A 26,793-nucleotide genomic window follows, 5' to 3' on the forward strand; every position below is an offset into this window, starting at 1 on the left:
GTGTAAGAGGTAGGATCACTTTTATTCACAATGTTAACATGTGTCTTCTAGGAGAATTTACCCCAGAAATGCAGTTACGAATAAGGCAAGAAATTGAGAAGGAAAAGAAAACAGAACCTTGGAAAGAGAAATTCTTTGAAAGGTTTTATGGAGAAAAGTAAGTATTAAAACTTTTTTTTTTTTTTTCATTTCTTTTAGAGGGAAATGTAAATATAATCCTTTGCTTTAAATAGGAAAGTCATGCTGTGGCACTCAATAAACCTTTGATAAAAGGCAGGCACTCCCTTGTATAAGGAATTGTGGGTAAAATTATAGGGGCATGTCAGCACTCCCATTAAAAAAAAAAAAACTCATTTTCAAGAATGTACAACTTATCCATAAAAACTCACTGTGAATAGAAAATGGCACATTGGACTTTACCATGGAAGTCAATTTTGATTTTTCATATTTTTTCATACATTTCTTCATTTTCAAGTGTTTCCTTTAATAAATATATTAGAAATAAATGCTTTAAATCTGTTTCTATTATCATAAATCAAAATTATGTTTTGTTCCCTAGAAGTTCTATGTACATGTTCTATAAACATGTTCTGTATATATGTTATATAAACATAAACTTTTAGCACTTTAAGTTAATGTATCTTTACATAAATATTGTTATGTAAAAGTGTTGTTCGTATTTTTGACTGAATTAATTACCACCACCCCCCCCTGCTTATATATATATGAGAAACAAAACAAATAAACAAACAAAATAAGGATGAAAATACTATGCTTTGAAATATATCAGTTTCCATAATTATTTTTCTGGATACAGATGGCATTTTGAATTCCAAATCTGTTAGAATTGCCTGGAATCAGTGCATTATTGAGAAAAGCTAAATCCATTATAGTTGATCATCATATAATCTTATTGTTACTGTGTTTTCTTGGTTCTGCTTACTTCACTCAACATCATTTCATGTAAGTCTTTCCTGGCTTTTCTACTTATCATTTCTTAACAGTAATATTCCATATACTATATACTATAACTTATTGATATTCATATACTATAGTATACTTATTCATACACTATAACTTATTCAGCTATTCCCCAACTGATGGGCATCCACTCAATTTCCAGTTTCTTGCCACTACAAAAAGGATTGCTACAAACATTTTTGCACATATGAGGCCTTTTCTCTTTTTTATGATATCTCTATGATACAGACGCATTAGAGACTCTGCTGTGAAAAATATGCATAATCAGATAACCTTTTAGGCATAGTTTCAAATTACTCTCCATAATGGTTGTATCCTTTCACAAGCCCACCACCAATGTATTCGTGTCCCAATTTAGTCATATCTCCTCCAGCATCTAATATTGTCTTTTCTGGTCATCTTAGCCAGTCTGAGAGGTGTGAAGGTGCTGCCTCAGACTTACCTTAATTTGCATTTCTCTGATTAATAGTGATTTAGAGCATTTTTTCATATGATTAGAAATGACTTTAATTTCTTCATCTGAAAATTATGTTCATAGCCTATGATTATTTATTAGTTGAGGAATGATTTATATTCATATAAATTTAATGATTTAAATTAATATAATTTAAGGACTCATGTACATAGTTCAGTCTATATGAAAGGGAGATTTAGCCACTGAGTTTTGTCCATGGACTTAGGTTTCCTTCCATGTAAAAGACTTTGTGTACTGACTTAACTACTGGCTTGAATTTAATTTAATTGCTTGTTTTATATTTAAAAAAAAAAAATGTGGCATCCTTTTCAGGCATCATGCTTGGCTGTTTTCCTTTAAATCACATGATTCTCCTGTGGATGGAGGAATCTTGGGCTCAATGAGTTGATTTCATAACCTGTCTATTTAAGGAGGGTAGATGCACACTAGTGAACAGGAACTACTTTTTAGCGCAACCAGAGGAGGACTGTTGAGTGCATAATTGATGCCAAATCATAGCTAATTATAAATAATTAAAAAAAAATACACACACACACACACACACACACACACATATATATATATATATATATATATATATATATATATATATATATATATGTTTTCTTTTTTCCCTTTTTTCTTTTGGAGTGGGGGATTGGAAAAAGTACCAAATTCAAAGTTATACCAGGTGTCTACTGATAAAGCAGCATTGAGAATTATGGTTCAAATCCTAGAGATAATGTTGAATGCCATAGTGGCTCACTGCTTAATTTTTGTTTAATACTGTTCTTACTGGTAACAGCATCTAGATAGAGTTACCGTCTAGAGTCTGGCAGTCATGTCATTCCCCCAAATTTAAGTTTGTGGACTTAGGTTCTTTAGTTAGAGTTCCTCTATATTATGTAACTTTGTAACTTTTTACCTTTTTCTTTTTGGTGAAGTGCATAGAAAGAGAGTAAATTGGAAGAAGATATTTCTTCTTCACTGAAGAACTACCTTCTTTTATCTTCTAACTTTGGCTATTTCTAACTTGGCAAATATTTTGTATCCTTAAGCAGTTTTTGACAAATCTCTTAAGGTTTGTTTATAACACTAAGGCTTTTGTTTAGCCATAGGCTTTGAATTCTCTTCTCTCTATATCTTCCCTTCCTGGCATGAATGTATGTACACATATGATGTGTGTGTGTGTGTGTGTGTAATGTTTATATTTTGCCATCAAGTAGATTTGAAATGTATGTTTTCTTATTCTCTTGAGCTTTGGTTTTCTTGATTATTTTGGCAGACAGACTAACATTCATTAAAAATTGACCATATTCATTTTTCTGCCTTTAGTTTGGCTTTTAACTTAAAAAAAAAAAAAATGATCCCTCATGGGCTTTTTTAACCTATTAGCAGGCCAATTTTTTGTTGTCATACTAACAACCTGAAAGTAAGACACTTAGGTCTGTGATCTTAGAATTGTTGAATGAATTTAGAATTCTGAAGCAGCTAGGAAGTGCAATGAATAGGACAGTAGGACTGGAGTCAGGACAACTTGAGTTCAAAAATAGCATCAGAAACTAATAGTCATATGACTGCCAAATTTCTTTACTGATCTCTATTTCAGTTTACCCATGTGTAAAGAATGAGGGGAATAAGTTGGATATAAGTGTTAAGAACTAAATGAGATTATATGTATAAAATTCTTAGCATAGTTTCTGGCACATACTAGGTGCTTAATAAGTTCTTCCTTCTTCCCTCTCACCTTCCTTGTGTCTGCTTGTCTGCCTTCTATCCAACAAATCTCTCTGTGTAAGCTTGAAATGTTTTTCCACAGATATTATCAATTTGACTTCCCTTTCCTTCCTTTTCTGTCATATTTCTACATGAAAATGTATATTGTAAATCTGTGTGTAACACTGTAACATTTACTACAGCCCTTAGCAGCTTAACCATTAATATCATTGACAACCTAAATTGATATGTGATGATCATAACATGCCAGGCTATATATCCTGCCCAAATAACTTATTAGCTTTAGGAAGAGCTTGGAGTTGTAATGTACCCAGGTGTAATATAGTTCAACTTCTCATCTAACACAGGTATTCTCTCTTTGACATCCCTAATAATTTGAATACTTTTTGTAAAAGAAAATTCTCTACCAAGCATGCAAACCTATGACAGTTTTGCAAATGTAGTTGTTAAAAATTTCTTTTAAATTGAAATAAAACTTGTTTCTCTGAAAAAATATTACCTTTTGGTTCTAGTTGTGCATTATAAATCTACAAAAACAGTTGGTATTTCTCTGCATATCGTGTCTTTTGATGATTGTTTTTTCTTCTCTAGGATATTTATACGCCCTCAATTCCCCTTAGACATTCTTTCTATGAAAATGAATTACAGAGGCAAAAATCACAGTTTCAGAACAGGAAGAAACCTCAAAACCCACCTTGTTCAACTTTTATTTAAACAACAATTCCCTTTACTAACAGACCTGACCAGTGGTCATATAACCTTTGTTTGAAGGCTTCAAGTAACACAGGGACCCAACTGTATTGCTTTTTCAGTCAGCTCATTTCACTGTTTGAGCTTTGTTAGAAAATCTTTACTTATAACAAGTCTGAAACCTTCTACAATTTCTGTCCTTGGCTTCCAGGTTTGACTTATAAAACCACATGAATACAGTCTGAAATATATTCCTGAAGTTTTCTTTCCTCTAGGCTAAACATCTCTAATTCTTTCATATGATTGTTCTATGGCTTGATTTTTAAAATCTCTTTCATTATGACCAATTTCTCTCATAGTCCTTCTCATCATAGAATTTCATTTTTCTTCCTAAAAATTAGAACTCAGAAGTGAACTCAGTACTCTTTTTGTGCCTTGAAGTGAACAAGTATAGTGATGTTATTACCTTCCTAACAGTTCTGGTTCCTACGTTTATTTTAAGCCATCATATACTCTTGAAGTGTGCTTACACATTAATGTGTCATCTTTATCTAGTTAACTGTAGTCTTGTACTTATAAAGTTAATTTTTTTTTTAAACATAAGTGAGAGACTTGGATAGAATATATATATCATGTCTTTAGATCTGCCCCACTGTTCTAACCTATTGAGAACTTTTTAAATCTCAATTCTTTCATAGAGTATGTCAGCATCCTTCCTAGCTTTGTGTCGTTTTTCTAAAAGTTTTGGTAGGGATTGTTATCTAAGGCTTTTGTCAAATGAGTAAAATTATTAAATAGCACATGATCAGGTATAAAGTTTTGAGGCATTCCACTAAAGACCAACGTCTATGTTGATAGTGTATCACAAATAGAGTCTGACCATCCAACCAATGCTGAATTTACTTTGCGATATAGAATTAGAGAATCTCAGAGTTGGAAGAGACCTCAGAAGCTATTTAAATAGTCTAGCACATACCTGAACAAGAATTTTTTTTAAATACACCCCCAAAAATTTAACATATATTTTAGCATATTTAACATGTATTGAATTACCTGCCATCTAGGGGAGGGGGGGAGGGGGAGGGAAAATGAGGGAGAAATTTGGAACAGAAGGCTTTTGCAAGGGTCAATATTGAAAAATTAGCCATGCATATGTTTTGTAAATAAAAAGCTTTAATTAAAAACATACATCCAAAAAATAATGTACCTTTGCCCAAATACTTCCATTGAATGAGAAACCATTATCTTCCCAAGGCAGACTATTCCAAATTTGCCACTTGAAATTTTTTTTTTTTTTACCATAATTCTTGTCATAGATCATCTTTAGGTCCCTAAGTTATGCCATAAAAGTCCATTATTGATATCATTATTATAATACTATATATTTGTAATGGAAATAAAAAGGAAAAGTACTGCCCTTATTTATGGAATTGTCTTCTACCTTGCCCACGTGCAGTTTAAAAGTCTTTGTCAAATGCTTAGCTAAAGTCTAGAGAAAATATTCCTATGGCATTCCCCTGTTCTTTTAGCTTAGTAATTATATTGAAAAATGAGTTATTTTTAAGAACACATTTTCAACTTTTTATGGAAATTAAGCTAAATTCATTAGAATGTAGTTTGTGGACTATATTTTCTTTCTTACTTTTCCTTTAATCAGGACAATTGTTGTTGCCCCTTTATTATCCTGGTGCAGGTTTTCATCATCTTACACTTGTACAAATGCAATAACCTATTGGTTGGTCTTTCTGTCTCAAGCTTTCCTCACTCAAATCTCTTTCCACTTATCTTCCTAAAGCACAAATCTGACCAAATCATCACCCTATCAAATATAAAATCCTCTCTTTTAAAGCCTCATTATAACCTGATCTCTTCCTGCCTTTATTTTTTTTTCTTTCTTTTTATCTACAAATTTCCCTCTGATCTGGTCTCCTTCCTGTTCCAATTGCAATAACCTGCTACTTTTCACTGCCTTTAGTCTTTTCTTATTACATATAGTCCATCTTCCACTCAGCTGCCAAATTGATCTTCCTAAAGCATGTTGCACTTTATCCCCAATTCAGTAAACTCCAGTGGTTCCTCATCACCTTTAGAATCAAATATAAAATTCTCTGTTTGGCATTCAAAGACCATCATTTTGTTGTTTTCTACCTTTCCAGTTTTCTTACATTTTATTTACTTCCAGGTATTCTTTGTTTCATTGACACTGGACTCCTTGCTCTTCCTTGAGTAAGACATTCCATTTTTATTTAGAACAAGACACCCCATTGTGTTCTTCTAACAAGATACTTTATCTTCTAGTTTTCCAGTATTTTCACAGTCTGTTCCTCAGCCCACATTCTTTTCCTCATAACCTCCATATTCTGCCCTATTTGGCTTCCAAAGTCTCAGTTGAAATCTCATTACCAACAAAAAATTTTTATGATCCCCTTTCTTTTTTTGATTAAATCCAAGTTATCCTGTTTGTGTCTTATTTGTACATAATTGTTTTCTTGTCATCTTCCCCATTATAAGTTTCTTGAAATCCAGAACTAGATTTTTTTTTGGTTTTGTTTTGTTGCCTTTCTTTGTATCTTTAATACTTAGTGCACTCTCTGGCATTTAATAGACACTTAACAAATATGTTTATAATCCAAAGATTATCTTCTTTAACAGAGAAAAGAATAATTAAGTAATTAGGCAATTAGTCAACAAGCTTTTGTTAAATACCTTTTGTGTTCCAAGCTTTGTGCTAAGCAAGGTGATACAAAGAAAGATAAAAAATTGCTCTCCAAAAGTTAAGCAGAGAAAGCTTTCCTTGGTTCATTATCATTGTCTCATTCATCTGTAAGGGTAATTCTATCTTTTCTTTCTTAATTTTTTTTCTTCTTCAATGTAGTCTTTAAAAAATGTTTTCATTGTCTTAGCACCTAGGTCATTTATACAGAGTTGGAGGTGGGAAGAGGGAGATCCTTGGCAAATGCTTTTATGATTGGAATCTCCCTCTTCTTCCTTCTAAACTTCTTATCTGTGTCTTTTTTCTTTGGATGATTTGTGGTTTCTCAGTGACACTCTTGCTTCTATTGTACCATTAGTCTTCAGATAGAGATTCTCAAACATGTCCCTCCTGGTTTCAGAGTGTCTTAATAGTTAGTGCTGTTGACACCTGTCCCTTTTCTAACCCTGCCCTCCCCTTTCCCTTTCCTTCCCTTTTCTAACCCTGCCCTCCCCTTTCCCTTTCCTTCCCTTTTCTAACCCTGCCCTCTTCCTTTGTACTCTATACTTTCAGAGTTGTGTTCTAGTATTTTTTTTCCTGTATTTTCTAGTATTCTGTATTTTTTTGTTTTATCACTTGCATTTCACTTCACTTGCTAGACATAATTGGTATGCAGCAACTTAAAGTCTTGGATTTTATTGCCTTTTTTTTTTTTTTTTTTTTCTTTAGGTTGGTCTTCTGTGACCTTTTGGGCATCTCAAATGCTATTATTTTTTCCTCTGGGAGTAGTCATAGTTTAATGATTTCAAATATCACCAGTCTAGTCTCCTTCTAGTTTGACAATGTATAGTACCTTTGTAGTACCTGAACTTAATAGAATACTTTAGATGTGGTCTAACCAATATAGAATATAGTAGGACTGTTGCATACACGACCTTTATGTACTTCCTTTGATCTAAGACTTGTTGTTTTTTTTGTTTGTTTTTTGCTGAGGTTGGGGTTAAGTGACTTTCCCAGGATCACGCAGCTAGGAAGTGTTTAAGTGTCTGAGTCCAAATTTGCATTCAGGTCCTCCTGACTTCAGGGCTGGCTCTCTATCCACTGAGCCACCTAAGACTGCATTTTTCTGGCATTCCTATATCATTGTAGACTTAGTGTTTATATAGTTCCCTAAATCCTTTTCACCTAAACCTCCTTTCTTAGTTCTAAGAAACAGTGATGTTGATGAAAATTGTTCCTGGAGTTTCTTTCCATAGAATTATTCTTTTCTAAATTTGTCCTCTAGTAATTTATTTTTTACCTGCTAAGAAGAATACAAGTCAATTTGTAAATGTATTTAAATCCATATTTGGGTAGAGATGAAGCAAAAACTGATTTTTAAGATCTTCTCTTAGGATATGAACAGACAATTTTCAGATGAAGAAATTGAAACTATTTTTAGTCATATGAAAAGGTGCCCTAAATCACTATTGATCAGACAAATGAAAATTAAGACACGTCTTGAGATACACTACACACATATCAGATTGGCTAAGATGACAGGAAAATAATGACAAATGTTGGAGGGGATGTGGGAAAATTGGGACAATGATACATTATTGGTGGAACTGTGAACAGATCCAACCGTTCTGGAGAGCAGTTTGGAACTATGCTCAAAATGTTATCAAACTGTGCATACCTTTTAACCTAACAGTGTTTCTACTGGGCTTATATCTCAAAGAGGTCTTAAAGAAGGGAAAGGGACCCACATGTGCAAAAATGTTTGTGGCTGCCTTCTTTGTAATGGCAAGAAACTGGAAATTGAATGGACGCTCATCAATTGGAGAATGGCTGAATAAATTATGGTATATGAATGTTATGGAATATTATTATTTTGTAAGAAAGATCAGTAGGATGATTTCAGAGAGGCCTGGAGAGACTTACATGAATTGATGCTAAGTGAAATGAGAACCAGGAGATCATTATACATGGCAACAACAGGACTACTTGCCATCTAGGGCAGAGTGTGGGGGAAAGGAGAGAAAATTGGAACACAAGGTTTTGCAAGGGCTAATGTTAAAGAATTGTCCTTGTATATGTTTTGAAAAATAAAAAGCTTTAATTTTAAAAAATATATATTCTCTCAGACTTTGCCTTTGATTAATTCCAGCCTTCATAATTTAAGTGGATAGATAAATGATCAGAGATCCAGTCTATTTGATTTCCTGAATACTTTTTAGGTAAAAGATGGAAGTGCATAGTCATCCAGTTTTGTTTTTTTTCTTTCTTTCCTGGATGTTATTATAAGTAGATTGAATCCTCCCTGTGCCCTTTCTTAGGGGTGTCCTCTGCTCTATTTTTTTTTTCTTTTTTTGCTTCTCCTTATTCATTACAAAGTAATTTAATTTCAGTTAGCAGAAAATATTTCTCTGGCATCTAGTACCACTAGAATTATGCCATATATTCATCTAAAAAGTAACTTGGTGATTTGGGTATAATTTGTAATCCTTGAAAGAATTATTTTCAGTCATGGAGATATTTAAAAGGCAATTCCTGTTCTAAGCAAGACTGCTGTTTATTATACCAGACTTTTGTCATAATAAACATAACAGACTGAAGTCAGAACCTAGTAGGTTATATTTAAAAAAACAAACAAACAAACACTAAGGAACTTGTTTAGTCAGTTTGTCTTCACACTTTCTCAGCTCAATATTTTTTCTTTTAAATTATAATAAAGGATCAGGTTTTGAATCTTACCTTCTACTGGCATAGTATAGAATTCTCTGCTTTCAGATTCACTTTATGTCTTAGAATATAACCAGAATAATAGATTATATTTCTGTTGCCTTCTTCTCTTTCTTTTTGATGACTTGTGATTTTTCTGTTACTTATACCCTTTCTCACATGTATTTATTTTTTTCTGGCCCACTGAGACAGGTGATTATAGAAATATTAGTCCAGTAGTATAAAGTACCAAAATTATTCATCAGAATTTTGCCACCCAAGTATAATGATACCTACCTTGACTTTCACAGTGAAAGAATACAAAAATCTTATCTAATAAATGATTTATTAAAAAGGACATCACTAGTTTTTATTTTATTAACAAATGCTTATTAGAAGTATTGTGTTCACTTCCTGGCAGAGTTAATATATATTAGGAATGAGAAAATCTTGGATTTAAAACTTGCCTCTGTCATATCCTAGCTGTGTGACCCTGGGTGCTAGACACTTATAGTCCTCAGTGTCCCAGGCAACTCCTGAAGAAAAGTTACCTAGCAGATGTGGATATGAATTGATAGAGAGAACTTCATCAGAAGTTCCTTCTACAAGTGAATTCATAGGTCAGGATAGAGAGAAAAGTGAGAGAGGAAAGAGAGTGAGAGATTGACTAATTTGGGGTGTATCTACTCATTAAAAGAACCAGGGAAGGATACAATAATGAATAAGTTAGAATCCATGCATTCAAAAAGCTTACAATGTTGGGGTATCTATATTTTTAAATCAGAAATGTGCTTCAATTTTTGTCATAGTTTTAAAACGAGTGGAAAAAATTGAATTTACTATAATCTAGGCCCCCAAAATTTAAATATTTACTTAAAACATATGGAGATTCAAATTTGTGAAATAGGGCATCTGTTAAAAAAAAAAAGTCAAATGATAACATTAATTCTCTATAATTGAATATTAACTTAATGTCTATAATTTCTACTTAGGCTGGGTATGTCAAGAGAAGAATCAATGAAGCTCACTTCAGTTGAAAACAGTGATGGTGATGAAAATACTCCTTTGTGTGGGTCTTCATGTTTGCCAGGTCCATCTACACCATCATCCTTTGAAGAACAGCTGCCAAAAAGCACAAAAATTCCACCTTCTCCAGAAACTGATTTCTGTGCTTCCATGGAACAGGTCCCAATTAAGAACGTCATGACAGAATCTGAATCGGAAGATATCTTGATCCCTGAAGAATCTGTAATTCAAGAAGAAGTTGCAGAAGAGGTAGAAACCACTTTCTGTGAATGCCAGGATGAAAATCTTAAGACGGAACCAGAATTTTCCAAGGAATCTGGTAGCTCCCCAAATCAAAGTGAAGAGTCAACAATAGTGCCTGTTCAGGATAATGTAGAAGGCTGTGTCATGATGAATGATGTCTTAGATACACTGTCTCATGTTGAAATTAAGGTGGAAGAGAAATTGGAATCCCCTCAGGAAGAAATGGCTGTTGTTATTGATCAGATAACCGACTGTGAATCCCTAACCCCTTCTGCTTCCTCTCTGAATTCTGTCAGTGATACAGCAGATAAGGAGCCAGAATCCATAAAAGAGTCCAATATCCCAGAAACACAGAATATTCCTCATGGTACGGAAGAACTGTTTCCAGCTGAAAGCATTGCTGTGGATATGGAGCTACAGAGTGATCCTGATGAACAGCTTTCTGAAAATGCTTGTGTCTCTGAAACATCTTTCTCTTCAGAGAGCCCAGAGGGAGCATCTGCTAGTGTGACATCCCCAAGTGGGGAAACACAGTCAACTTCAGAAGAGCCCTGTACACCTGCATCTCTTGAAATAACCTTTTGTTCTGAGGTGTCTAGCACTGAAAACATTGACATAGATAGTAATAGAAAGCCTGCTGATGAAAACCTTCATGCATCTTTGATGTCAGAAATATCTCCAATGTCTACTTCTCCTGGAACATCAGAAACATCCCTCATGTCCAATTTACCTCTGACATCAGAAGCTTCTCCAGTGTCTAACTTGCCTTTAACATCAGAAACATCACCAATGTCTGATTTGCCTTTGACATCAGAAACCTCTTCTGTTTCTTCAGTACTTCTGACATCAGAGACATCCCTTGTCACCAGTTTACCTGTACCCTCAGAAACATCTCCAATTTCTAGTTCTTCCATGAGTGAAAGGCTCATCCATCAACCAAGAAAGTCACCTTCTATATCTGAAGAGCCACTCTCTCCTCTCAAAGATGAAAATTCTACCCTCTCTCAACCTCCAGGGGAGAGCCTTATGACTCATCAGAAGATGCATCTGGATACACCTGAGACTATCCAATTGGATCTACCACCTGTCACTCCTGAAACTTCAATAACTGAGGATACCCACAGTAAAATCCTGAGCCAGCAGCCTTGTCAATCACCTGCAGAAACAGAGCAGTCTGGTATTGCATCTGTTCCAGAGTTCTCTCCTCCAGAAGTGACAAAAGTTAAAAGTCAAATTGTCCAGCAAAGAACTGAAAAGAAAGGTACAGGCTCAACATCTGAGGGATCTGTTTCATCTGAAAGCACTGTGGCTAAGAGCGGCGAGCTTCCTCCAGCTAAGTCACACGACAAACAGAATACCTCATTAGAGAAGGCTTCGTTTTCTGAAGGATCTCGAAATAAGACACACAAGCAGGGGAGTACACAGACTCGATTGGAGAGTTCACATTCTTCTAAATCCTCAGATGTTGCCAAATCACCTGAAGGAATAAGAAATGAAAATAGGGAACCAGAGATCTCAAAGAGGAAAACTGTAGAACAGCACAGTTTTGGAATCTGTAAAGAGAAGAGAGCAAGAATAGAAGATGATCAGACAAGCCGTAGTGCTTCAGCCACCAGCCCAGTTGAAAAAGAGCAGCCCCCACGGGAGGAGCCCAGGGTACCACCTCTCAAGGTATGGTATTGAAGCATTCAGAGTTATTTAAAGAGACCAAAAGTAAGGCATTATTCCAGGCTCTTTATTCATTCAGCAACTTACTAATGCCTTGACATAATCATATAATCAAGTCTCAGACGGTTTTCAGTAGGGGAGTGAAACGGGAAGTAATATGGGCCATGGTGGGGCCAGATAGAGAGAAGGAAAGACCAATGGGGGCCGAGGAGGGAGAAAGAAAGAGATGCGCGCAAGCACACATGCGCTCACACACACACACACACACACACACACACACACACACACACACACACACTGCCTTTGTGTGTCCAAATGTGTGTACTGGGTAATAAGGAGATGAAATGAAGGCCAGCTTTAAAATGGAGTTAGTTTGGTGTTAGACTCAAGTAAATCAATTAGAACATATCTTTTGAAAAGTGACTCATTTGTTCTGCCACTTATTTTCCTCCATCTTGTTTTTCTGCAAATCATCCATTGGAAATTAGATGGTATAAATTAGCTTTTGTTTCATAAATGCAGGTGGTTCAATTAATCAGAATCTCTTAATTTTGGGAAAAAGAAAGATACCAAAACCTACCAACTTGTAAAGCCCCCAATGTTTCTTCTAATTATTAATGAGATTACTTAATTATATATTCTGATATGTATCCTGGATAATTATTTTCTTATAATTAATTGATTTTATTTGATTGCTTTTAATATATAAAAATCTATCCTACTTTGTATTCAAGTTTGAACTGACTGGAAAGTTTATTGACCCATTAATTATGCCTATTGTGTTAATAAATCATATAGTTCAAATTGTTTCCTTAATTATTAATTAACCATCATAGTAAGTAGATAGTGGCCATTAACTGCATTTCACAAACAAAAATTATTTTCCTTTTATTTTTTGTTCCTTTTTCTCTAAAAACTTAGTGAGTGATTCCATATTGCCCAGAAGTCTTTGTTTAATGATTTTTTCCATCTCATTAAATGTTGATGACTGTTAGATTGCATTCACAGAGGCATAAGACTTAAGTTTTATTATTGCAGATTCACAATTGCCTACTTCTATGATTTGGGCCAAAATCTTCAGGGTCCTGCTTTTTTTTTCATTAGTTAGATAAAACAGAGTATCTTGAGTCCAGAAGTCCTAAATTCAAATCTGGCCACAGTCACTTTTAATAGTTGTGTGACTTTGGGCACTTTTTTTTTCATCTGCAAAATGAGGGAAATAATAGCACCTAATTCTGAGGCAAAAAATAAGATAATATTTGTGAGGAGCTTTGCAAACCATATAAGCATTGTATAGATGCTAGCAGTAGTAGTGCTAATATTAACTCAGCTTTTAATACATGGATTATGTTGCAAAGAACTTTGAACCTCTAATTAACGAGTTATTATAGATATGTTTAAAAAGAAAGTACGATCCCTTGGTGTTCCTTTTTCTGACATAAATGAAATTTATGGCATCATATTTTTAGGTAAGTTTCAGCACTCAAATAGTAAAGTTTTAAATAAAATGATTCTTGCCATAAGCAAATTGAGAGAGGCATTACCTGAATGGCCTGAGCATCTAGAAGTCTATCTGAATAATGAGGGGATTTAAAATCATGTCTTTAGAAATCATTGAGAGAAGGAATTGATAAAAGACTTCATTTATGTGAAATAGATGTTGGAGAACTAGTTCATCCAGTATTTCCTTAGATATTGGGATAAATAGATAGATAGGCCCAGAAAGTAGATTCTAATTTGAATATCAAGTTGGAGCTAAACTGTCTAGTTGATTAGTGAACTCCCATCTTTGGAAGTGCATAAACCAGAGACTTTGGATGATTATTTACTCAGTCAATATTAAATTTCTACTACATATAGTAATTCTGCCAGAGTAATGTACCATTTGGCAGAGATGTTATCAAGAGGATTCTTATGTTGAATAAAGTTTAGATTTGGTGACTTCTTAAGATCCTTTTTATTTCTGTGTTTCTGTGAACATAACATTAATATAAAATGTGAATTTTAGGGAAAAAAGTTTTTAACTTAATCAAAATTACATATGCTATATTTTGCTTTTATTCAGTGCTTTTCATCCTAAAGTCATCTGTGGAATTTACTAAACAAACAAATTTCAATGAATAATGAGTGAGTGAGTGAGTGAACAGATGCTTTCCCCAAAGTCAATTGGGGATTGGTCAGGTCAGGAATAGAACTTGTTTGCATGTTTTGATTTTTGGACACTTCAGTTGTTTCTTTGTTGCAAAAAAAAAAAAATATATATATATATATATATATATATATATTAATTCTGTAATAGTCTTTGCAATGTGATGGAATCTGACCAAATATATAAAGCATGGGATGAACACTTTTTCATGCTAACATGATAAAAGACACATGAAATGAATTTCTGGTTGACTTTATAGGTCCCAGCTAGTTGGTCTTGCTGTTTAGTAAGACAACTCTCATCTATTCTAGTGACATGAAAAATATGTAAAGCCTTACACTTTTGATTTCTGAAATTGAACATAAAAATGTCAAAGATACATGTAGAAGTAAGCCTTACCATAAAGTTTATTTACATAAACATAGTTAACATTAAAAAACCAACAAAAATAAGATTGTTTCATTTTAGTTTTGTTTTTTTTTCTTCCTTTGTGATGATATACTCTAAAGTATTGCAGTAGGTCCACATATTTTAGACCTATAGGAAAAACAACATGGTTTTGTTTGTTTTTCTGAGGCAATTGGGATTAAGTGACTTGCCCAGGGTCACAGACTTAGGAAGTATTAAGTGTCTGAAGCCAGATTTGAACTTAGTTTCCTCCTGACTTCAGGGCCCATTGCTCTGTCCACCGTGCTGTCTAGCTGCCACAAAAATAACACATGTTGAACTTCCTTTCCTCCCCTTCCCCCCTCCTCTTTTTTACACCAGTCTTTAAGCACTGTGTTCTGATCCTGGGCTGAGCGCTAAGAAGGCTAAATATAAACAGAAAACAGGCAGTTTTTTCCCATAAAAAGCTTACATTCTTATAGGAAAGACAGCATATAAAAGGCAGCTGTGAAAAGGGGAGGGAGGGAGAGACAAAGGCACCTAGTGCTAGGACATGTTAGAGGAAGTCTAGAGCAATACTTGAGAGGAATGAGAGAAATGGCAGGCCTGGGTGCTCTACTTAGATGTTTTGAGAATAATCATGAAATTAGGAGAGGACACAGGAGCAATTATTGAAGATTTGATATCCATTTTTTTAATGTGTATTGAGTTTTATTTTCCATTTTTTTCTAGTTAATAAACTAAAGGAGGAAGAATTTTAAAGGGTCTGTGATGTATTATCCTGATATATCTAGTCACAGAAGTGCTGGATATTAATTGGGTACATTTTGAATAAGGGAGTGAAGTGGCTTGATGTGTGATAGGGGTGTGTGTGTGTGTGTGTGTGTAGATTTTAATTGTAACAAGAAAAAAAAAGAACTAGTAGAGGATGTTTTTCTAAATAATAGCTTTCCTGCTTGCCCTTAATGACATTTGATAGCCATGCTCCCATTATGTTGGAGAAACATCAGGCATTCTCCCAACTGCTGTTCCATAAATTCATACGGCTGTTATTGGTATAATGGAAAGAGCACACTGGATTTAGAGTCAGAGGACCAGTGTTAACAATTTCAACTCTTCCATCATTGAATCTCAGTTTTCTCATCTGTATAATTTGGTCTTTGAACTTAATGGTCTCTAAGATCCCTTCCAGCTCTAAAACTGTAATCCTTTCATTCTTTTGTTTACCCTTTTGAATATAAAAACTACCTATCTAAAAGAAAATATCAGTGTTTTTGTAGTTATTGTAGTCAACTAGAATATGATGAGTTTCTTTGGAAAAATATTACATATATATATATATATATATATATATATATATATATATATGCTAGATTTAACTCATGTCAAATATTGGTCAAAGAATGAAATTAAGATGGTTTTGAGTTTTAGAATAATACAAAGAAGATGAAACAACAGTGTATGGACTTTTTTTTCTCAGCTAGAGGGTGCCTTGCTCAGAAAGTTAGATGACAAAAATTGTTTATTAGATCTAAAGCAAGATACCTGTAATTTCAGTTTGTACCTTTTTTTTCCCTTCAGGTCTGTGATTTTCAGTAGTATAGGGAATGCTCAGTGAAGAAATCTGACTTTTGATAAAAATCAGCAAATGTTCTATTTTTTTATAGTCTTCGATAATTCTCTGGGGCACTGAGTAGATTTAACCTACATTAGATCTAACATTAAATAGCAAGTTATATGTCTGAGGAGGGATTTGAACCCAGGCCTTCCTGACTCTATAACTTGGCCCTCTACCCACTATAATTAAAGAGATGTATAATAATGTATATAATAATAATGTATAATGTTAATAATAATACTAAGAGACATATAGTCCCCTAAGGTCTTTCCTCTGTTTTCTCAAGTGAGCCTCATGACCACCCTGTGAAGTAGGAACTACTTCATGGTTCGTAATTCGCCTTTGGCTAATTTTACACTTAGGTCTTCCTAACTCCAAAAATGACACTGTCTTGTTTCTATACTTTGAAATATCATGATAATACCCATATGTACTTTCCTTTTTTAATCCTCACAGAAGCCTTGTGAGGTAAGGCACCATACTTTCTCCATTGTACAGTTAAGACTTGCTTCTTTTTTTTTTTTTTAAGTGAGTACAGTTCTTTGTTTTTTAAGAAGATTAAAAGCAGATAAAGAATGCTTGATGAATGGTGGCAGATGACATATTTGTGCTGAGCTGAATCAGCCTGTCTTTATCCCCTAAAGCCCTGACCATCATAAGGATTTAATTATATTTTATTCTTCCTAAAAAGAAAAATATGATGAGAGTGCAGCATGTTCTTTACTATGTAATAGCCAAGTAAGTATATTTTTTGTGGTGGAAAAATAATATTTCTATTCCCTGTTCCCTTTTCTTTTTTTCTTCAGATTCAGCTATCAAAAATTGGGCCTCCTTTTATTATCAAGAGCCAGCCAGTCTCCAAGCCAGAGTCTAGATCATCACCTAGCACTTCAATTAGTGGCGGGAGGAACACAGGTGCAAGGACCCTCGCAGATATCAAGGCAAGAGCCCAACAAGCTCGGGCTCAGAGAGAGGCTGCTGCTGCAGCTGCAGTCGCTGCTGCTGCAAGCATAGTCTCAGGAGCTATGGGGAGTCCAAGTGAAAGTGGGAAAACCCGGACCCTGGCCCACATCAAAGAACAAACAAAAGCCAAGCTCTTTGCAAAGCATCAAGCGAGAGCACACTTACTCCAGACTAATAAAGAAGCCAGATTGCCACAGCTTAGCTCAAAGGATGGGCCTCCTATTCTGGAAGTTTCAGCTACTCCTGATGCAAAGATGGAAGGTTCAACTGGTGTCATTATAGTTAATCCAAACTGCAGGTCTCCTAGCAACAAGTCTGCTCCCCTCCGGGAAACTACCACTTTATTGCAGCAGTCACTTAATCCTGCTAAGCTACCAGAAACTGCTACTGACATATCTCTTCACAGTTCTGATGAAAATATACCAATGTCACATTTGTCTGAGAAAGTTACTTCATCTACCTCTTCTGAAAATAGTGGTATGCCCATACTTTTTACTAAAAATTCTGTCCCTGTGTCTGTTTGCAACACTGCCATGTCAGGAACAATTAAAGAACTTCCCTTTGCAAGTTCTGTTGATAAATCCTCTCTTTTAATGTCTGTTGACAGTACAAATGCTACAGGTTCTGCTTGTAACTTAAATATGCTAAAAACTATCCAGGGAGCTGATACTACATGTGTAACCATTATACCAAAATGTGTTGATAATGCTCCTGTTACGCCTTCCACAGAAGGTTCAGTCTTACCAAACTCTGTTGATGATAAAAGGTTGCCAATAACAAGCAACAGTGCTAATAATAACTTAGTCTCCAGTCAGTATCCCACTGTGCCATCTCCCTCCATTGGAAATAATTTGCCAAATCATGTTCCTCCCAGCTCTGTCCTGGTTCCCCCAGTGGGAGCCAGTGGCAGATTTCCTTCTGATAAGATAGCCATGCCTGGATGCGATGAGCAGACCAGCATGTCTATAAGCACCACTGTGAGAGCAGCTCTGAGCTGCAGTGATCGGGTTGCGATCACAGACTCCTCAGCTAAATGCCCACCTATTGCTATGTTTACTGGAAACATGTTAACAATAAGTTCCTATGACAGCCCTACCAAGGTGGGTCCTGAAAGCTTGGAAAAAAGTACAGCTGTCCGAAGTAGGCCAGAGCACTCTGGAAAACCTCAGCACCCATCTGGGGGCTATACACCACCAGCAGTGAACAGATCGATTCCCTGTAAAGTTATTGTCGATCACAGTGCCACCTTGGCTCTTACTGTTTCTATTGAAAGTGCAGAAACTGGCCTGGAAATTCAGAGCAGGCCGTCAAGGACAGAGGCAGCCTTACAAAATGTGGCATGTCCTCAAGTGTCTGTTATCAACAGGTCTGAACCAGTGACAGGTGAAAACATGGAACATGGTTTGGGCTTCCTTGCTACTCCTACAGCAAAGCAAGATGGCAAACCATTGAGTTCCACTTGTGCCCATCTCCGAGAATTGCCCCTTGGTTCTCCTGATAAAGTAGGCGAGGTCACTACACCCAGTCATGGATTTCCTGAACAATTACAAGGCCCAACTTCTTTCAAAAGTGAAGCAGACACTACTTGTAGCAATCAGTATAATACGGGTAATCTCATTTGCTGGAACAGTGAAGATGTCATGAGTACAGAACCTCCTACAGCTAGCCATTCTACAGCTATAAATAAACATAAGGAGTACCTAGAGCAGAATTGCCCCAAGACGATCAAAACAGAACATTCCAACTACACTCATGTCTCAGAGTTACACTCTAGGAATCTTATGGCAAAAATTGCTCTTCCAGTGAAATCAGAAGCCCCTGAAATTGACAAGTGCTTTAGAATGGACACAGAAGAGTTCCCGATACCAGAAATGCCTCCTCAGGCTGATGTAGCTACCCCAAGTATACAGCAAACCCCAAACACTAAGGCATCTGTCTCCAGTTCTGTGGAAGAGACGCTGTCATTGTCCACAGAATCGATGAAGAGAGTCCCAGGTGGAGGAAGCTCAAGCTGTCGCCTGTCATCCGTAGAGGCCAACAATCCCCTAGTGACACAGTTATTACAAGGCAACCTGCCTTTAGAAAAAGCCTTGCCACAGCCCCGATTAGGAGCCAAGCTGGAAATTCATCGCCTTCCCTTGCCTCTGCAGACTCCTGTGGGCAAAGCAGCATCTGAAAGGAATATTGTTGAGACTCCTGCTAGCTCTCCAAATCCAGATGGTAAAGGCTACTTGGCAGGGACTCTAGTGCCACTGCAAATTAGAAAGCGAGAAAACCACCCAAAAAAGAGAGTAGCCAGGACTGTGGGGGAACATGCTCAAGTGAAATGTGAGCCTGGGAAGCTGCTGATGGACACAGATGTTAAAGTGGCACCATGTGTCAGCTCCAACATGAATCCACTGGGGCACAGCCAGCCTTTTAAGCAAGAGTGGATGAGCAAACACGCCGCCCAGGGCAGAATCGCTCACAGTCCTGAGATGAAGCAGCAGAAGAGGCTGCTTCCCTCTTGTAGTTTCCAGCAGAACTTATTCCATGTTGACAAGAATGGCAGCTTTCACACAGACGCCGGTACCTCACACCGACCACAGTTTTACCAAATGCCTGTGACTGCACGGGGCCCCATTCCTTCAGCTGCTCTACTGCAGGCCTCTTCCAAGGCCCCAGCTGGCTGCCATTCATTTGCTTTCAACAGACACCTGGAACAAAAAGGCTTGGGAGAGGTTGGAATCCCAACGACCACTCACCAATTAAGGTTGGCCAGTGTGTTATCACCCAGTATTCCCATTAAGGAAGGTGATGACATAAGCAGCACTGCACATGCCCTCCAGAATAAAGCCTTGGTGCATCCCCCACCACCACCACCACCCTTGCCTCCACCCCCTCCCCCACCACCACCTCCCATACCACCTTCTGTTCCCAATGCAGAAGTCCCACCTGATCAAAAACAACCACCAGTTACTATGGAAACCACTAAAAGACTTAGTTGGCCACAGCCAGCCAGCCTATGTAGCAATATAAAATCTGAACCTCTTTCTTTTGAGGAAGGTCTGAGCAGCTGTGAACTGAGTATGAAGCAAGTGTCTTATGATCAGAATGAAGTAAAAGAACAGTTAAAAGCCTTTGGACTAAAAAATGCAGATTTCTCTTCCTATATACTTTCTGAGCCACAAAAGCCTTTTACCCAATTAGCTGCTCAGAAAATGCAGGTGCAGCCACAGCAGCCACAGCAACCACAGCCACCACAGCAGCTCTGTGGAAATTACCCAGCTATACACTTTGGTAGCACAAGCTTCAAAAGGGCAGCTTCTGCAATTGAAAAGTCCATTGGAATTTTGGGAAGTGTTTCCAGCACTGCTACAGGTCTCGCTACCCAGAATGCTCAGATTCCAGTTCAAAACTTTGCTGACAACAGTAATGCAGATGAGCTAGAATTGAAATGTTCGTGCAGGCTGAAAGCCATGATTGTGTGCAAGGGCTGTGGAGCCTTCTGCCACGATGACTGCATAGGCCCTTCCAAACTCTGTGTAGCTTGCCTGGTTGTCCGATAGGAGCCAAGTCCAAGGTGCAGTATCCCATTTCCCTGTGGAGGAGCCAAACAACAGAAAAAGAATTTATATTACAATGCTTTCTGTCATTCTAATTTATTTTATTTTAGGGGAGGTTATATTCTTCACACTTAGATTCCTTTCCTCCCTTTCCCTATCCCCTTTGCCTTATTATCCCTCTTAAAAAAGGATGCATCACATCAGAAATGTCTTAGTGGCATGTTGTGTGTGGCTTTTATATTTGTTTTTTGTTTTCAATAAGCTTGGTTGCCATGATAAGTGAGGGTTTTAAGAAGTATCATTCCCAGCTTTGGAAATAATCTGCCAACGTGGACACACACTGTATAGTGTTTGTTTACCTAGGTAGTTGATATGCAGTGCCCTGAGATAAATAAGTAGGACAAGATAATTTGATTCCTTTCAATTGAAAATGAAGTCAGGGGAGAGACATAGTTATTTTAGATTAACAATTACAAGACTTAGCTGTCCTACTAATTCCTTAACCCAAATCTACCTGTACAATGTATTGTGCCCAGTCATATTAACTGGGGGAGGGATCTGACCTAAAGGTATAACTAGGGAGTTATTTGCTTGGTGAGCCTCACAAGAGAGATTGATAGAGGTAAGAGTTTAATGAAAATAATTGCTCTTATTGATTTCCCCATTTAGCCCTTCCAAACACTATTAATAGAGTAGAATAGGATGGCCTGTTAAAAGATGTGCAGAAGTTTACCCATCTGGGGAAGACATTGCCCATCCTTAATCCCAAATGGGTCTTATAGAGCCAATAATGTGACTTTGTCTACTCCAAATTTATTTTAAATTCAGGGTAACTTATTTGGTCTCAGTACTATATGCTATTCGTCATAGCTTCAAACATGATACTTGAAGCAAGACTAAAAGTAACCTCTCCAATTAAAGTATTTCACATATTGGTTGGTAAATGGATAAATTTGGTGAAATCTTTCCACTTTATTCAGTATAATCATTAGCCATTAAAATTTGGTAGGAAAGGTGACGAGGGCCCTTCATCAATGACACTTCTGGATTCTGGCTTCTCTTAAAGTCAGACATTACCTTTTAAGGTGACATTGATGATGAAAGTGAATGTCAGAATATAGGGCTAATTTAGTATAACACTTTAAAAATATTTCATGTTTTACTCTCTGTATAAATATATTTGACTGAATTTGTAATCTTTATTTTAAAAATTACTTCTAGATAATGCATGCTTAAAATTTTTTTTCTTAATTTAATTCCAGACATTGTTAGTGTTGGGGAAGTGGGAGTGCTTTTCTGAAAAAGGGATACTGTATCTTTGACAAATGACCATCAGTATTTAATGTACAGTATGCATGTTGAGGACTCAGTAGCTACATTTCAAAAGCTTTCACTATTATCACATCTGAAAACAGTTGTAATTTGGGGGCTTTAGTCACAAATGCACGTATAAAAGCACATGCAGATTGTAGGAAGAAAAAATGTACCCTTTTTGCTCCAAATTGCTAGCCAAAATTTGGAGTGCAGCGAACTCATCCACTAACGTGGCTGTGGCCACTAAAATAAACACAAAAACATAGGAGAAATGGTAATTTATATCTAGGTAGTATCACCTGGGTGTTTACATATGGGGTTATCTTAATAACGTAAATGCTTCTCTTAGAGTTTGTCTTAAGAGTGGACTAAAACAAGCAATTTAAGATTCTAAATGTTTTCCCCTCCTATTTATTACTATGATATTGCCAAATTCCTTTTGTTAATGTGATGCAAGTCAGGTTTGATTGATGAAAATTGCTAACCTCAAAAGATGCTTTCTTCTCTAAAATGCCTCCTTTTGTGAAGCAATTCACCTTTTTGATATTTTGCTACTAACTTTCCCATAAACCTGATCTTTGAAGAAGTTAGGAGTGCACTTAATCCATTCCAAAGGAATCAGGATAGACTTCAGAAGATCCTTGAGCTCCTCTTGTGTGCCAAGCTTCAGTTTAGTGGTATCTTTTGTTTTGTATCACATCATATTGTATTTAACTTTCACAAGGGTCAGAGCAAAGAATTCCTCAGTTGAGCAGAATGACAACAAAGTACTAGAATAGTTTAGTGTGAACACTTCCTAAGAAACAGGTGTGCGCATTTTGTAGTTCCTGATTCCAAACTCTTTAGCTATATGTGGGTATGAGTCTCTGTTTACACCAGCAGATTGAAAAAATATTGTAGCAGTGCCTAATAGGCAATGTGGAGAGAATTTCCAATCAACAGAACATTTGCACTTTGTATGTGAGATGTGAATGCAACTGATGTGATACTAAATTCATTCTTCTTATCAGCCCAGTCATTTTTATATATTGCTTGCAAGCGGCTTTTGGGGGATAAAGAAAAGTGTCCTTCTGTATCTTTAATTTTTCATTGACTAGGTTTTAAGAATTTATCAATGGTCATGTATTTAGTCATTCAGTAGTGTAACTTGGAGCGCAATCAAGTTCAAAACTTTTTTTTTTTTTTTTTTTTTTTTTTGCCGGTTTTTTGCCTGTTCTTGCCCATTCTGGTTTTGCTCCAATTTAGTTTCCTAGCCTAGTGCTTATGCAGTTTAGTGTCACTGAGCAGCTATGTTCACACACTAAAAAATAGTGAGATTAAAAGAGTAATAAGCAACATGAGGGGTCAGATATTCTGCAGGTATCTATTAAGTGCATGTAGAAAAGCCAAATTATGCAATTCAGACCAATAGGGTTTCTCTGCTGATTTGTACCAGCTGCCACCTTTGAGTACAGATGGGGTAATTGGCCTATTTCCTTCTTGGTTTATGTTAAAACACAGGCTTTGGTATGTGCCCTATCATACCTGTGGACTACTACACCCTAATATGTCTCCATCAGGAAGAAAAATATTTGCACACTTGCCTTTTGTTTGTTTGTTTTGTTTTCCTTTCTTCTTAAAAAAGAATTCCTAAGTAGCACTTTTGGAGCAGGGGAAGGAAAAAAAGTCACTTCCCCTCCCTCACCTCCTTCATGATATGCATATACCTGAAGTGTGTAATGACAGTAAGGTACCAAGGAGCATACTAAGAAGTGTGTCCTACTGCAAAATAAATTTCCAATATGAAGATTCTTTTCTTCCCCAGAGTGAGAAATATAGAAGGTTTGGCGAATTGAGCACCCTGTTTATATATTGTTTACTTGCTGAGATGTAGTCCATGGAAAATGTAGGTTAACTTGAAGACAATAGACTTCTGAGGTTGGACCTCTTTATTTAATAGACTTCCTGTGATAGCCTTGTTGTAGGGATGAGCTGTAAAACATCTAGGTGATTTCTGGGCCTAGAGTTCCTTGCTCAGTTTAACATAAAAGCAGAATAAACTAGTGCATATGGTGCTTTCCAATACCACCAGGGGTAAAAGTACTCTTATGCTGTAGCCTCATTCCTTTTACAAACATGCAAAATTTCAAAATTCTTGTAGCCTCTGGTTTAACAGTTCCTATGAAGTTTGGTAAAGTCCCAATATAAACACTTGGAAATTGGCCAAACTCAGAAGCTCCATCTCCGTAAGATTCAGGCCTGTGACTATTTCTTCTCCCAGGTGTGAACTGCCCTGTTGAAACTGCACAACATATGTAGTGACAGTAACAAAGTTGTCCAGTTGTCACCCATATGTTTTCAGAGAATGATGTGGACAGTCCTAGAGACAATACTTGACTGTCTGCCATTGGCCTATATAGCTAAAATGTTTCCTGAATTTGAAATCCTGTCTTCAGCCCTTATGTGTTGTCACTGTCAAACCAACAGAAAACATTTTTTTAGTCTAATTTAAAGGAGCTGCTTTTTTTTATAGCACATACAATTTCTCTTTGTACTATATTTGATAGTGACAATAATTTAGTCTGTAGAATAACTTTGTTGTATTTGTACTGTAAATGAATGTTACAAAGAAAGTGCTTTACTTGGTTGCCATAATTCTCTTGTACTGCTATAAAATATTCTTCCACAACCCCCACCATTCCTTACTTCACAGAAACCTAATCTGATTCACATTTTCAGTACAGGGTTTTTTGTGTGTGTATGTGTGTGTGCGTGCGTGCACGCGTGTGGTTTTTTTTCGTTGTCAGTATTCTGAATGTTTACATCTGTTTGACATTAGCCATTTAATGCCTTTTTTTAAAAGGCAGTATTACTCCTACAGTATAACAGCAAAATGTGAAATCAACCCAAACATAACATGCATGACAAGTACAGGGGCAAATGCCCCTGCACCATACATAGACATTTTATATCAGCATACAAAAAAGTAAACCCTCCTTCAGTCCTCTACCAAAGAAAATACTATTCCCACAGGAAATAACAAAAAAAAAACAAAAAAAACAAAACTCATAAATGGTTTGCAGAATCCTCAGAAGGGGGAGCAATTGATTTCAATGGGACTGCTACAATTTAATACTGTGTTATGCTTGCTTTGATACCTGACTAAATGTGACTGCCTGCAAGAAGCATTTTAACACTTTTTTTAGACAGTATTTTGTTTAAAATTCAGGGATCATGCATTCTTTAATGGTGCTGTTTGTTTTTTGTTTTGTTTTTATTTTTTTCTACAAAAAGTATTGCCTACAAAAGTGACTGCTCACAATACCATAAGTTAAATGAAATGTTTTGTCTTTTTCATGTTTCTCTGTTTCCCTTTCCCTAAAAGTAACAATTTGGACTTCAATATTAAAATATTCTGAAGAAAATAAAAAAGTTAAATATATATACTTGTCCCTAGTTTTTTTTTCCCTCTTTTGTTATTTCTATTTGTAGTTTATTGGTACATACTATATTGTGTGCTATATTAAAATTTGAATTGAAAAAAGTTGGACACTTGAGATATTTTTGAAAATGGCTGACCCTGAATTGTAGGGTTGATTGAGATGGAATAGTCAGCTATTATTTGGGGTTGATTTAAAAATATGCAAACAAAATTAGACACTTTTGAATTAGGCCATCTATACTGTTCTCATCAGTTTTTTATGTGTCTGGAAACAGATTTTTATAAATAACTTGTCCTTTACTCTGAATGCTTAGCATTCAAATTAGAAATTTTTTCTTTAAAGAAAACACACACATACAAAAGGTTTGGCAATTGTCAGTGCTGTAAAATTACCCATGCATTTATCCGGTAAATAAAAACTATAATTTAAAAAAATACTATAAGATATTTCTATCTGAATTTAGAATCTTCATTACTGTTCTGATTTTGGACCCAATTCTATTGTTTCAAATGTTTTCTTATTTAATGATTACAAAAAAAGTTTAAAAATCCCCCAAAGTTGCTCTGTTTTAAACTTTCTACTTGATTTGTAAAAATAAAGTGAAGGGTATATGCAGGGTAATCCAAAAGTTTTAATAGAGTTTTAAGGCCAACTTGTTTATATGAAGGTGGTTTTTCTTTTTTCTTCTCCCCTTACCCCCTCCCTCAAGGCTTGCCCAGGGGTCACACAGCTAGGATATGTAAAGTGTCTGTAGTTCATTTACCATTCCTGGTGCCTATTTCATGTCTTCATTTTGCCTAGAACCCCTTCCCTAAATAAATCTTTTGTTAAAAAAAAAAAAAAAAAAAAAAAAAAAGCAAAGTGTCTGTGATAGTATTTGAACTCAGGTCCTCCAGGGCTGGTGTTCAACCAACTGTACCACCTGTCTGCTCCATATGAAGATTTCTTAATGATATCTACAAAAGATTGTGTGTGTGCCTTTGAATAATAGGTAGTAGTCAAAGCAATTAAAACACCCTTTCTATTAAAATGAGTAAATGTAACTATACTTATTTCAATATGTACCTTTCTAAGACTCCCAAGCCAATGATTGAACATGTTTGTTTCCAGTAAAATCTGGGTACTATTTTCATATCCAGCAAACAAGTATCTAGCTTACGGTTAACTAAATAGGCTAATAGGTAGAACAAGAAGAGTAATT

General features: G+C 36.0%; 1 protein-coding gene across 5 annotated transcripts in view; it reads left to right on the plus strand.

The window, feature by feature from the left end:
• ASXL3 (ASXL transcriptional regulator 3) overlaps positions 1-25,591 on the plus strand; it is a 248,985-nt gene extending 223,394 nt beyond the window's left edge. For all 5 annotated transcript variants that reach the window (XM_074277569.1, XM_074277560.1, XM_074277579.1 and 2 more), the window contains 3 exons: positions 52-157; positions 10,250-12,197; positions 17,155-25,591. In XM_074277569.1, the coding sequence (XP_074133670.1) occupies positions 52-157; positions 10,250-12,197; positions 17,155-20,859 (5,759 nt within the window). In that variant the 3' untranslated portion in view covers positions 20,860-25,591. The remainder of the gene's footprint in view (positions 1-51; positions 158-10,249; positions 12,198-17,154) is intronic.
• Positions 25,592-26,793: the final 1,202 nt, after the last annotated feature.

Source organism: Sminthopsis crassicaudata, chromosome 1, assembly GCF_048593235.1.
Source record: "Sminthopsis crassicaudata isolate SCR6 chromosome 1, ASM4859323v1, whole genome shotgun sequence".
In the NCBI taxonomy this organism is placed as follows: domain Eukaryota; kingdom Metazoa; phylum Chordata; class Mammalia; order Dasyuromorphia; family Dasyuridae; genus Sminthopsis; species Sminthopsis crassicaudata.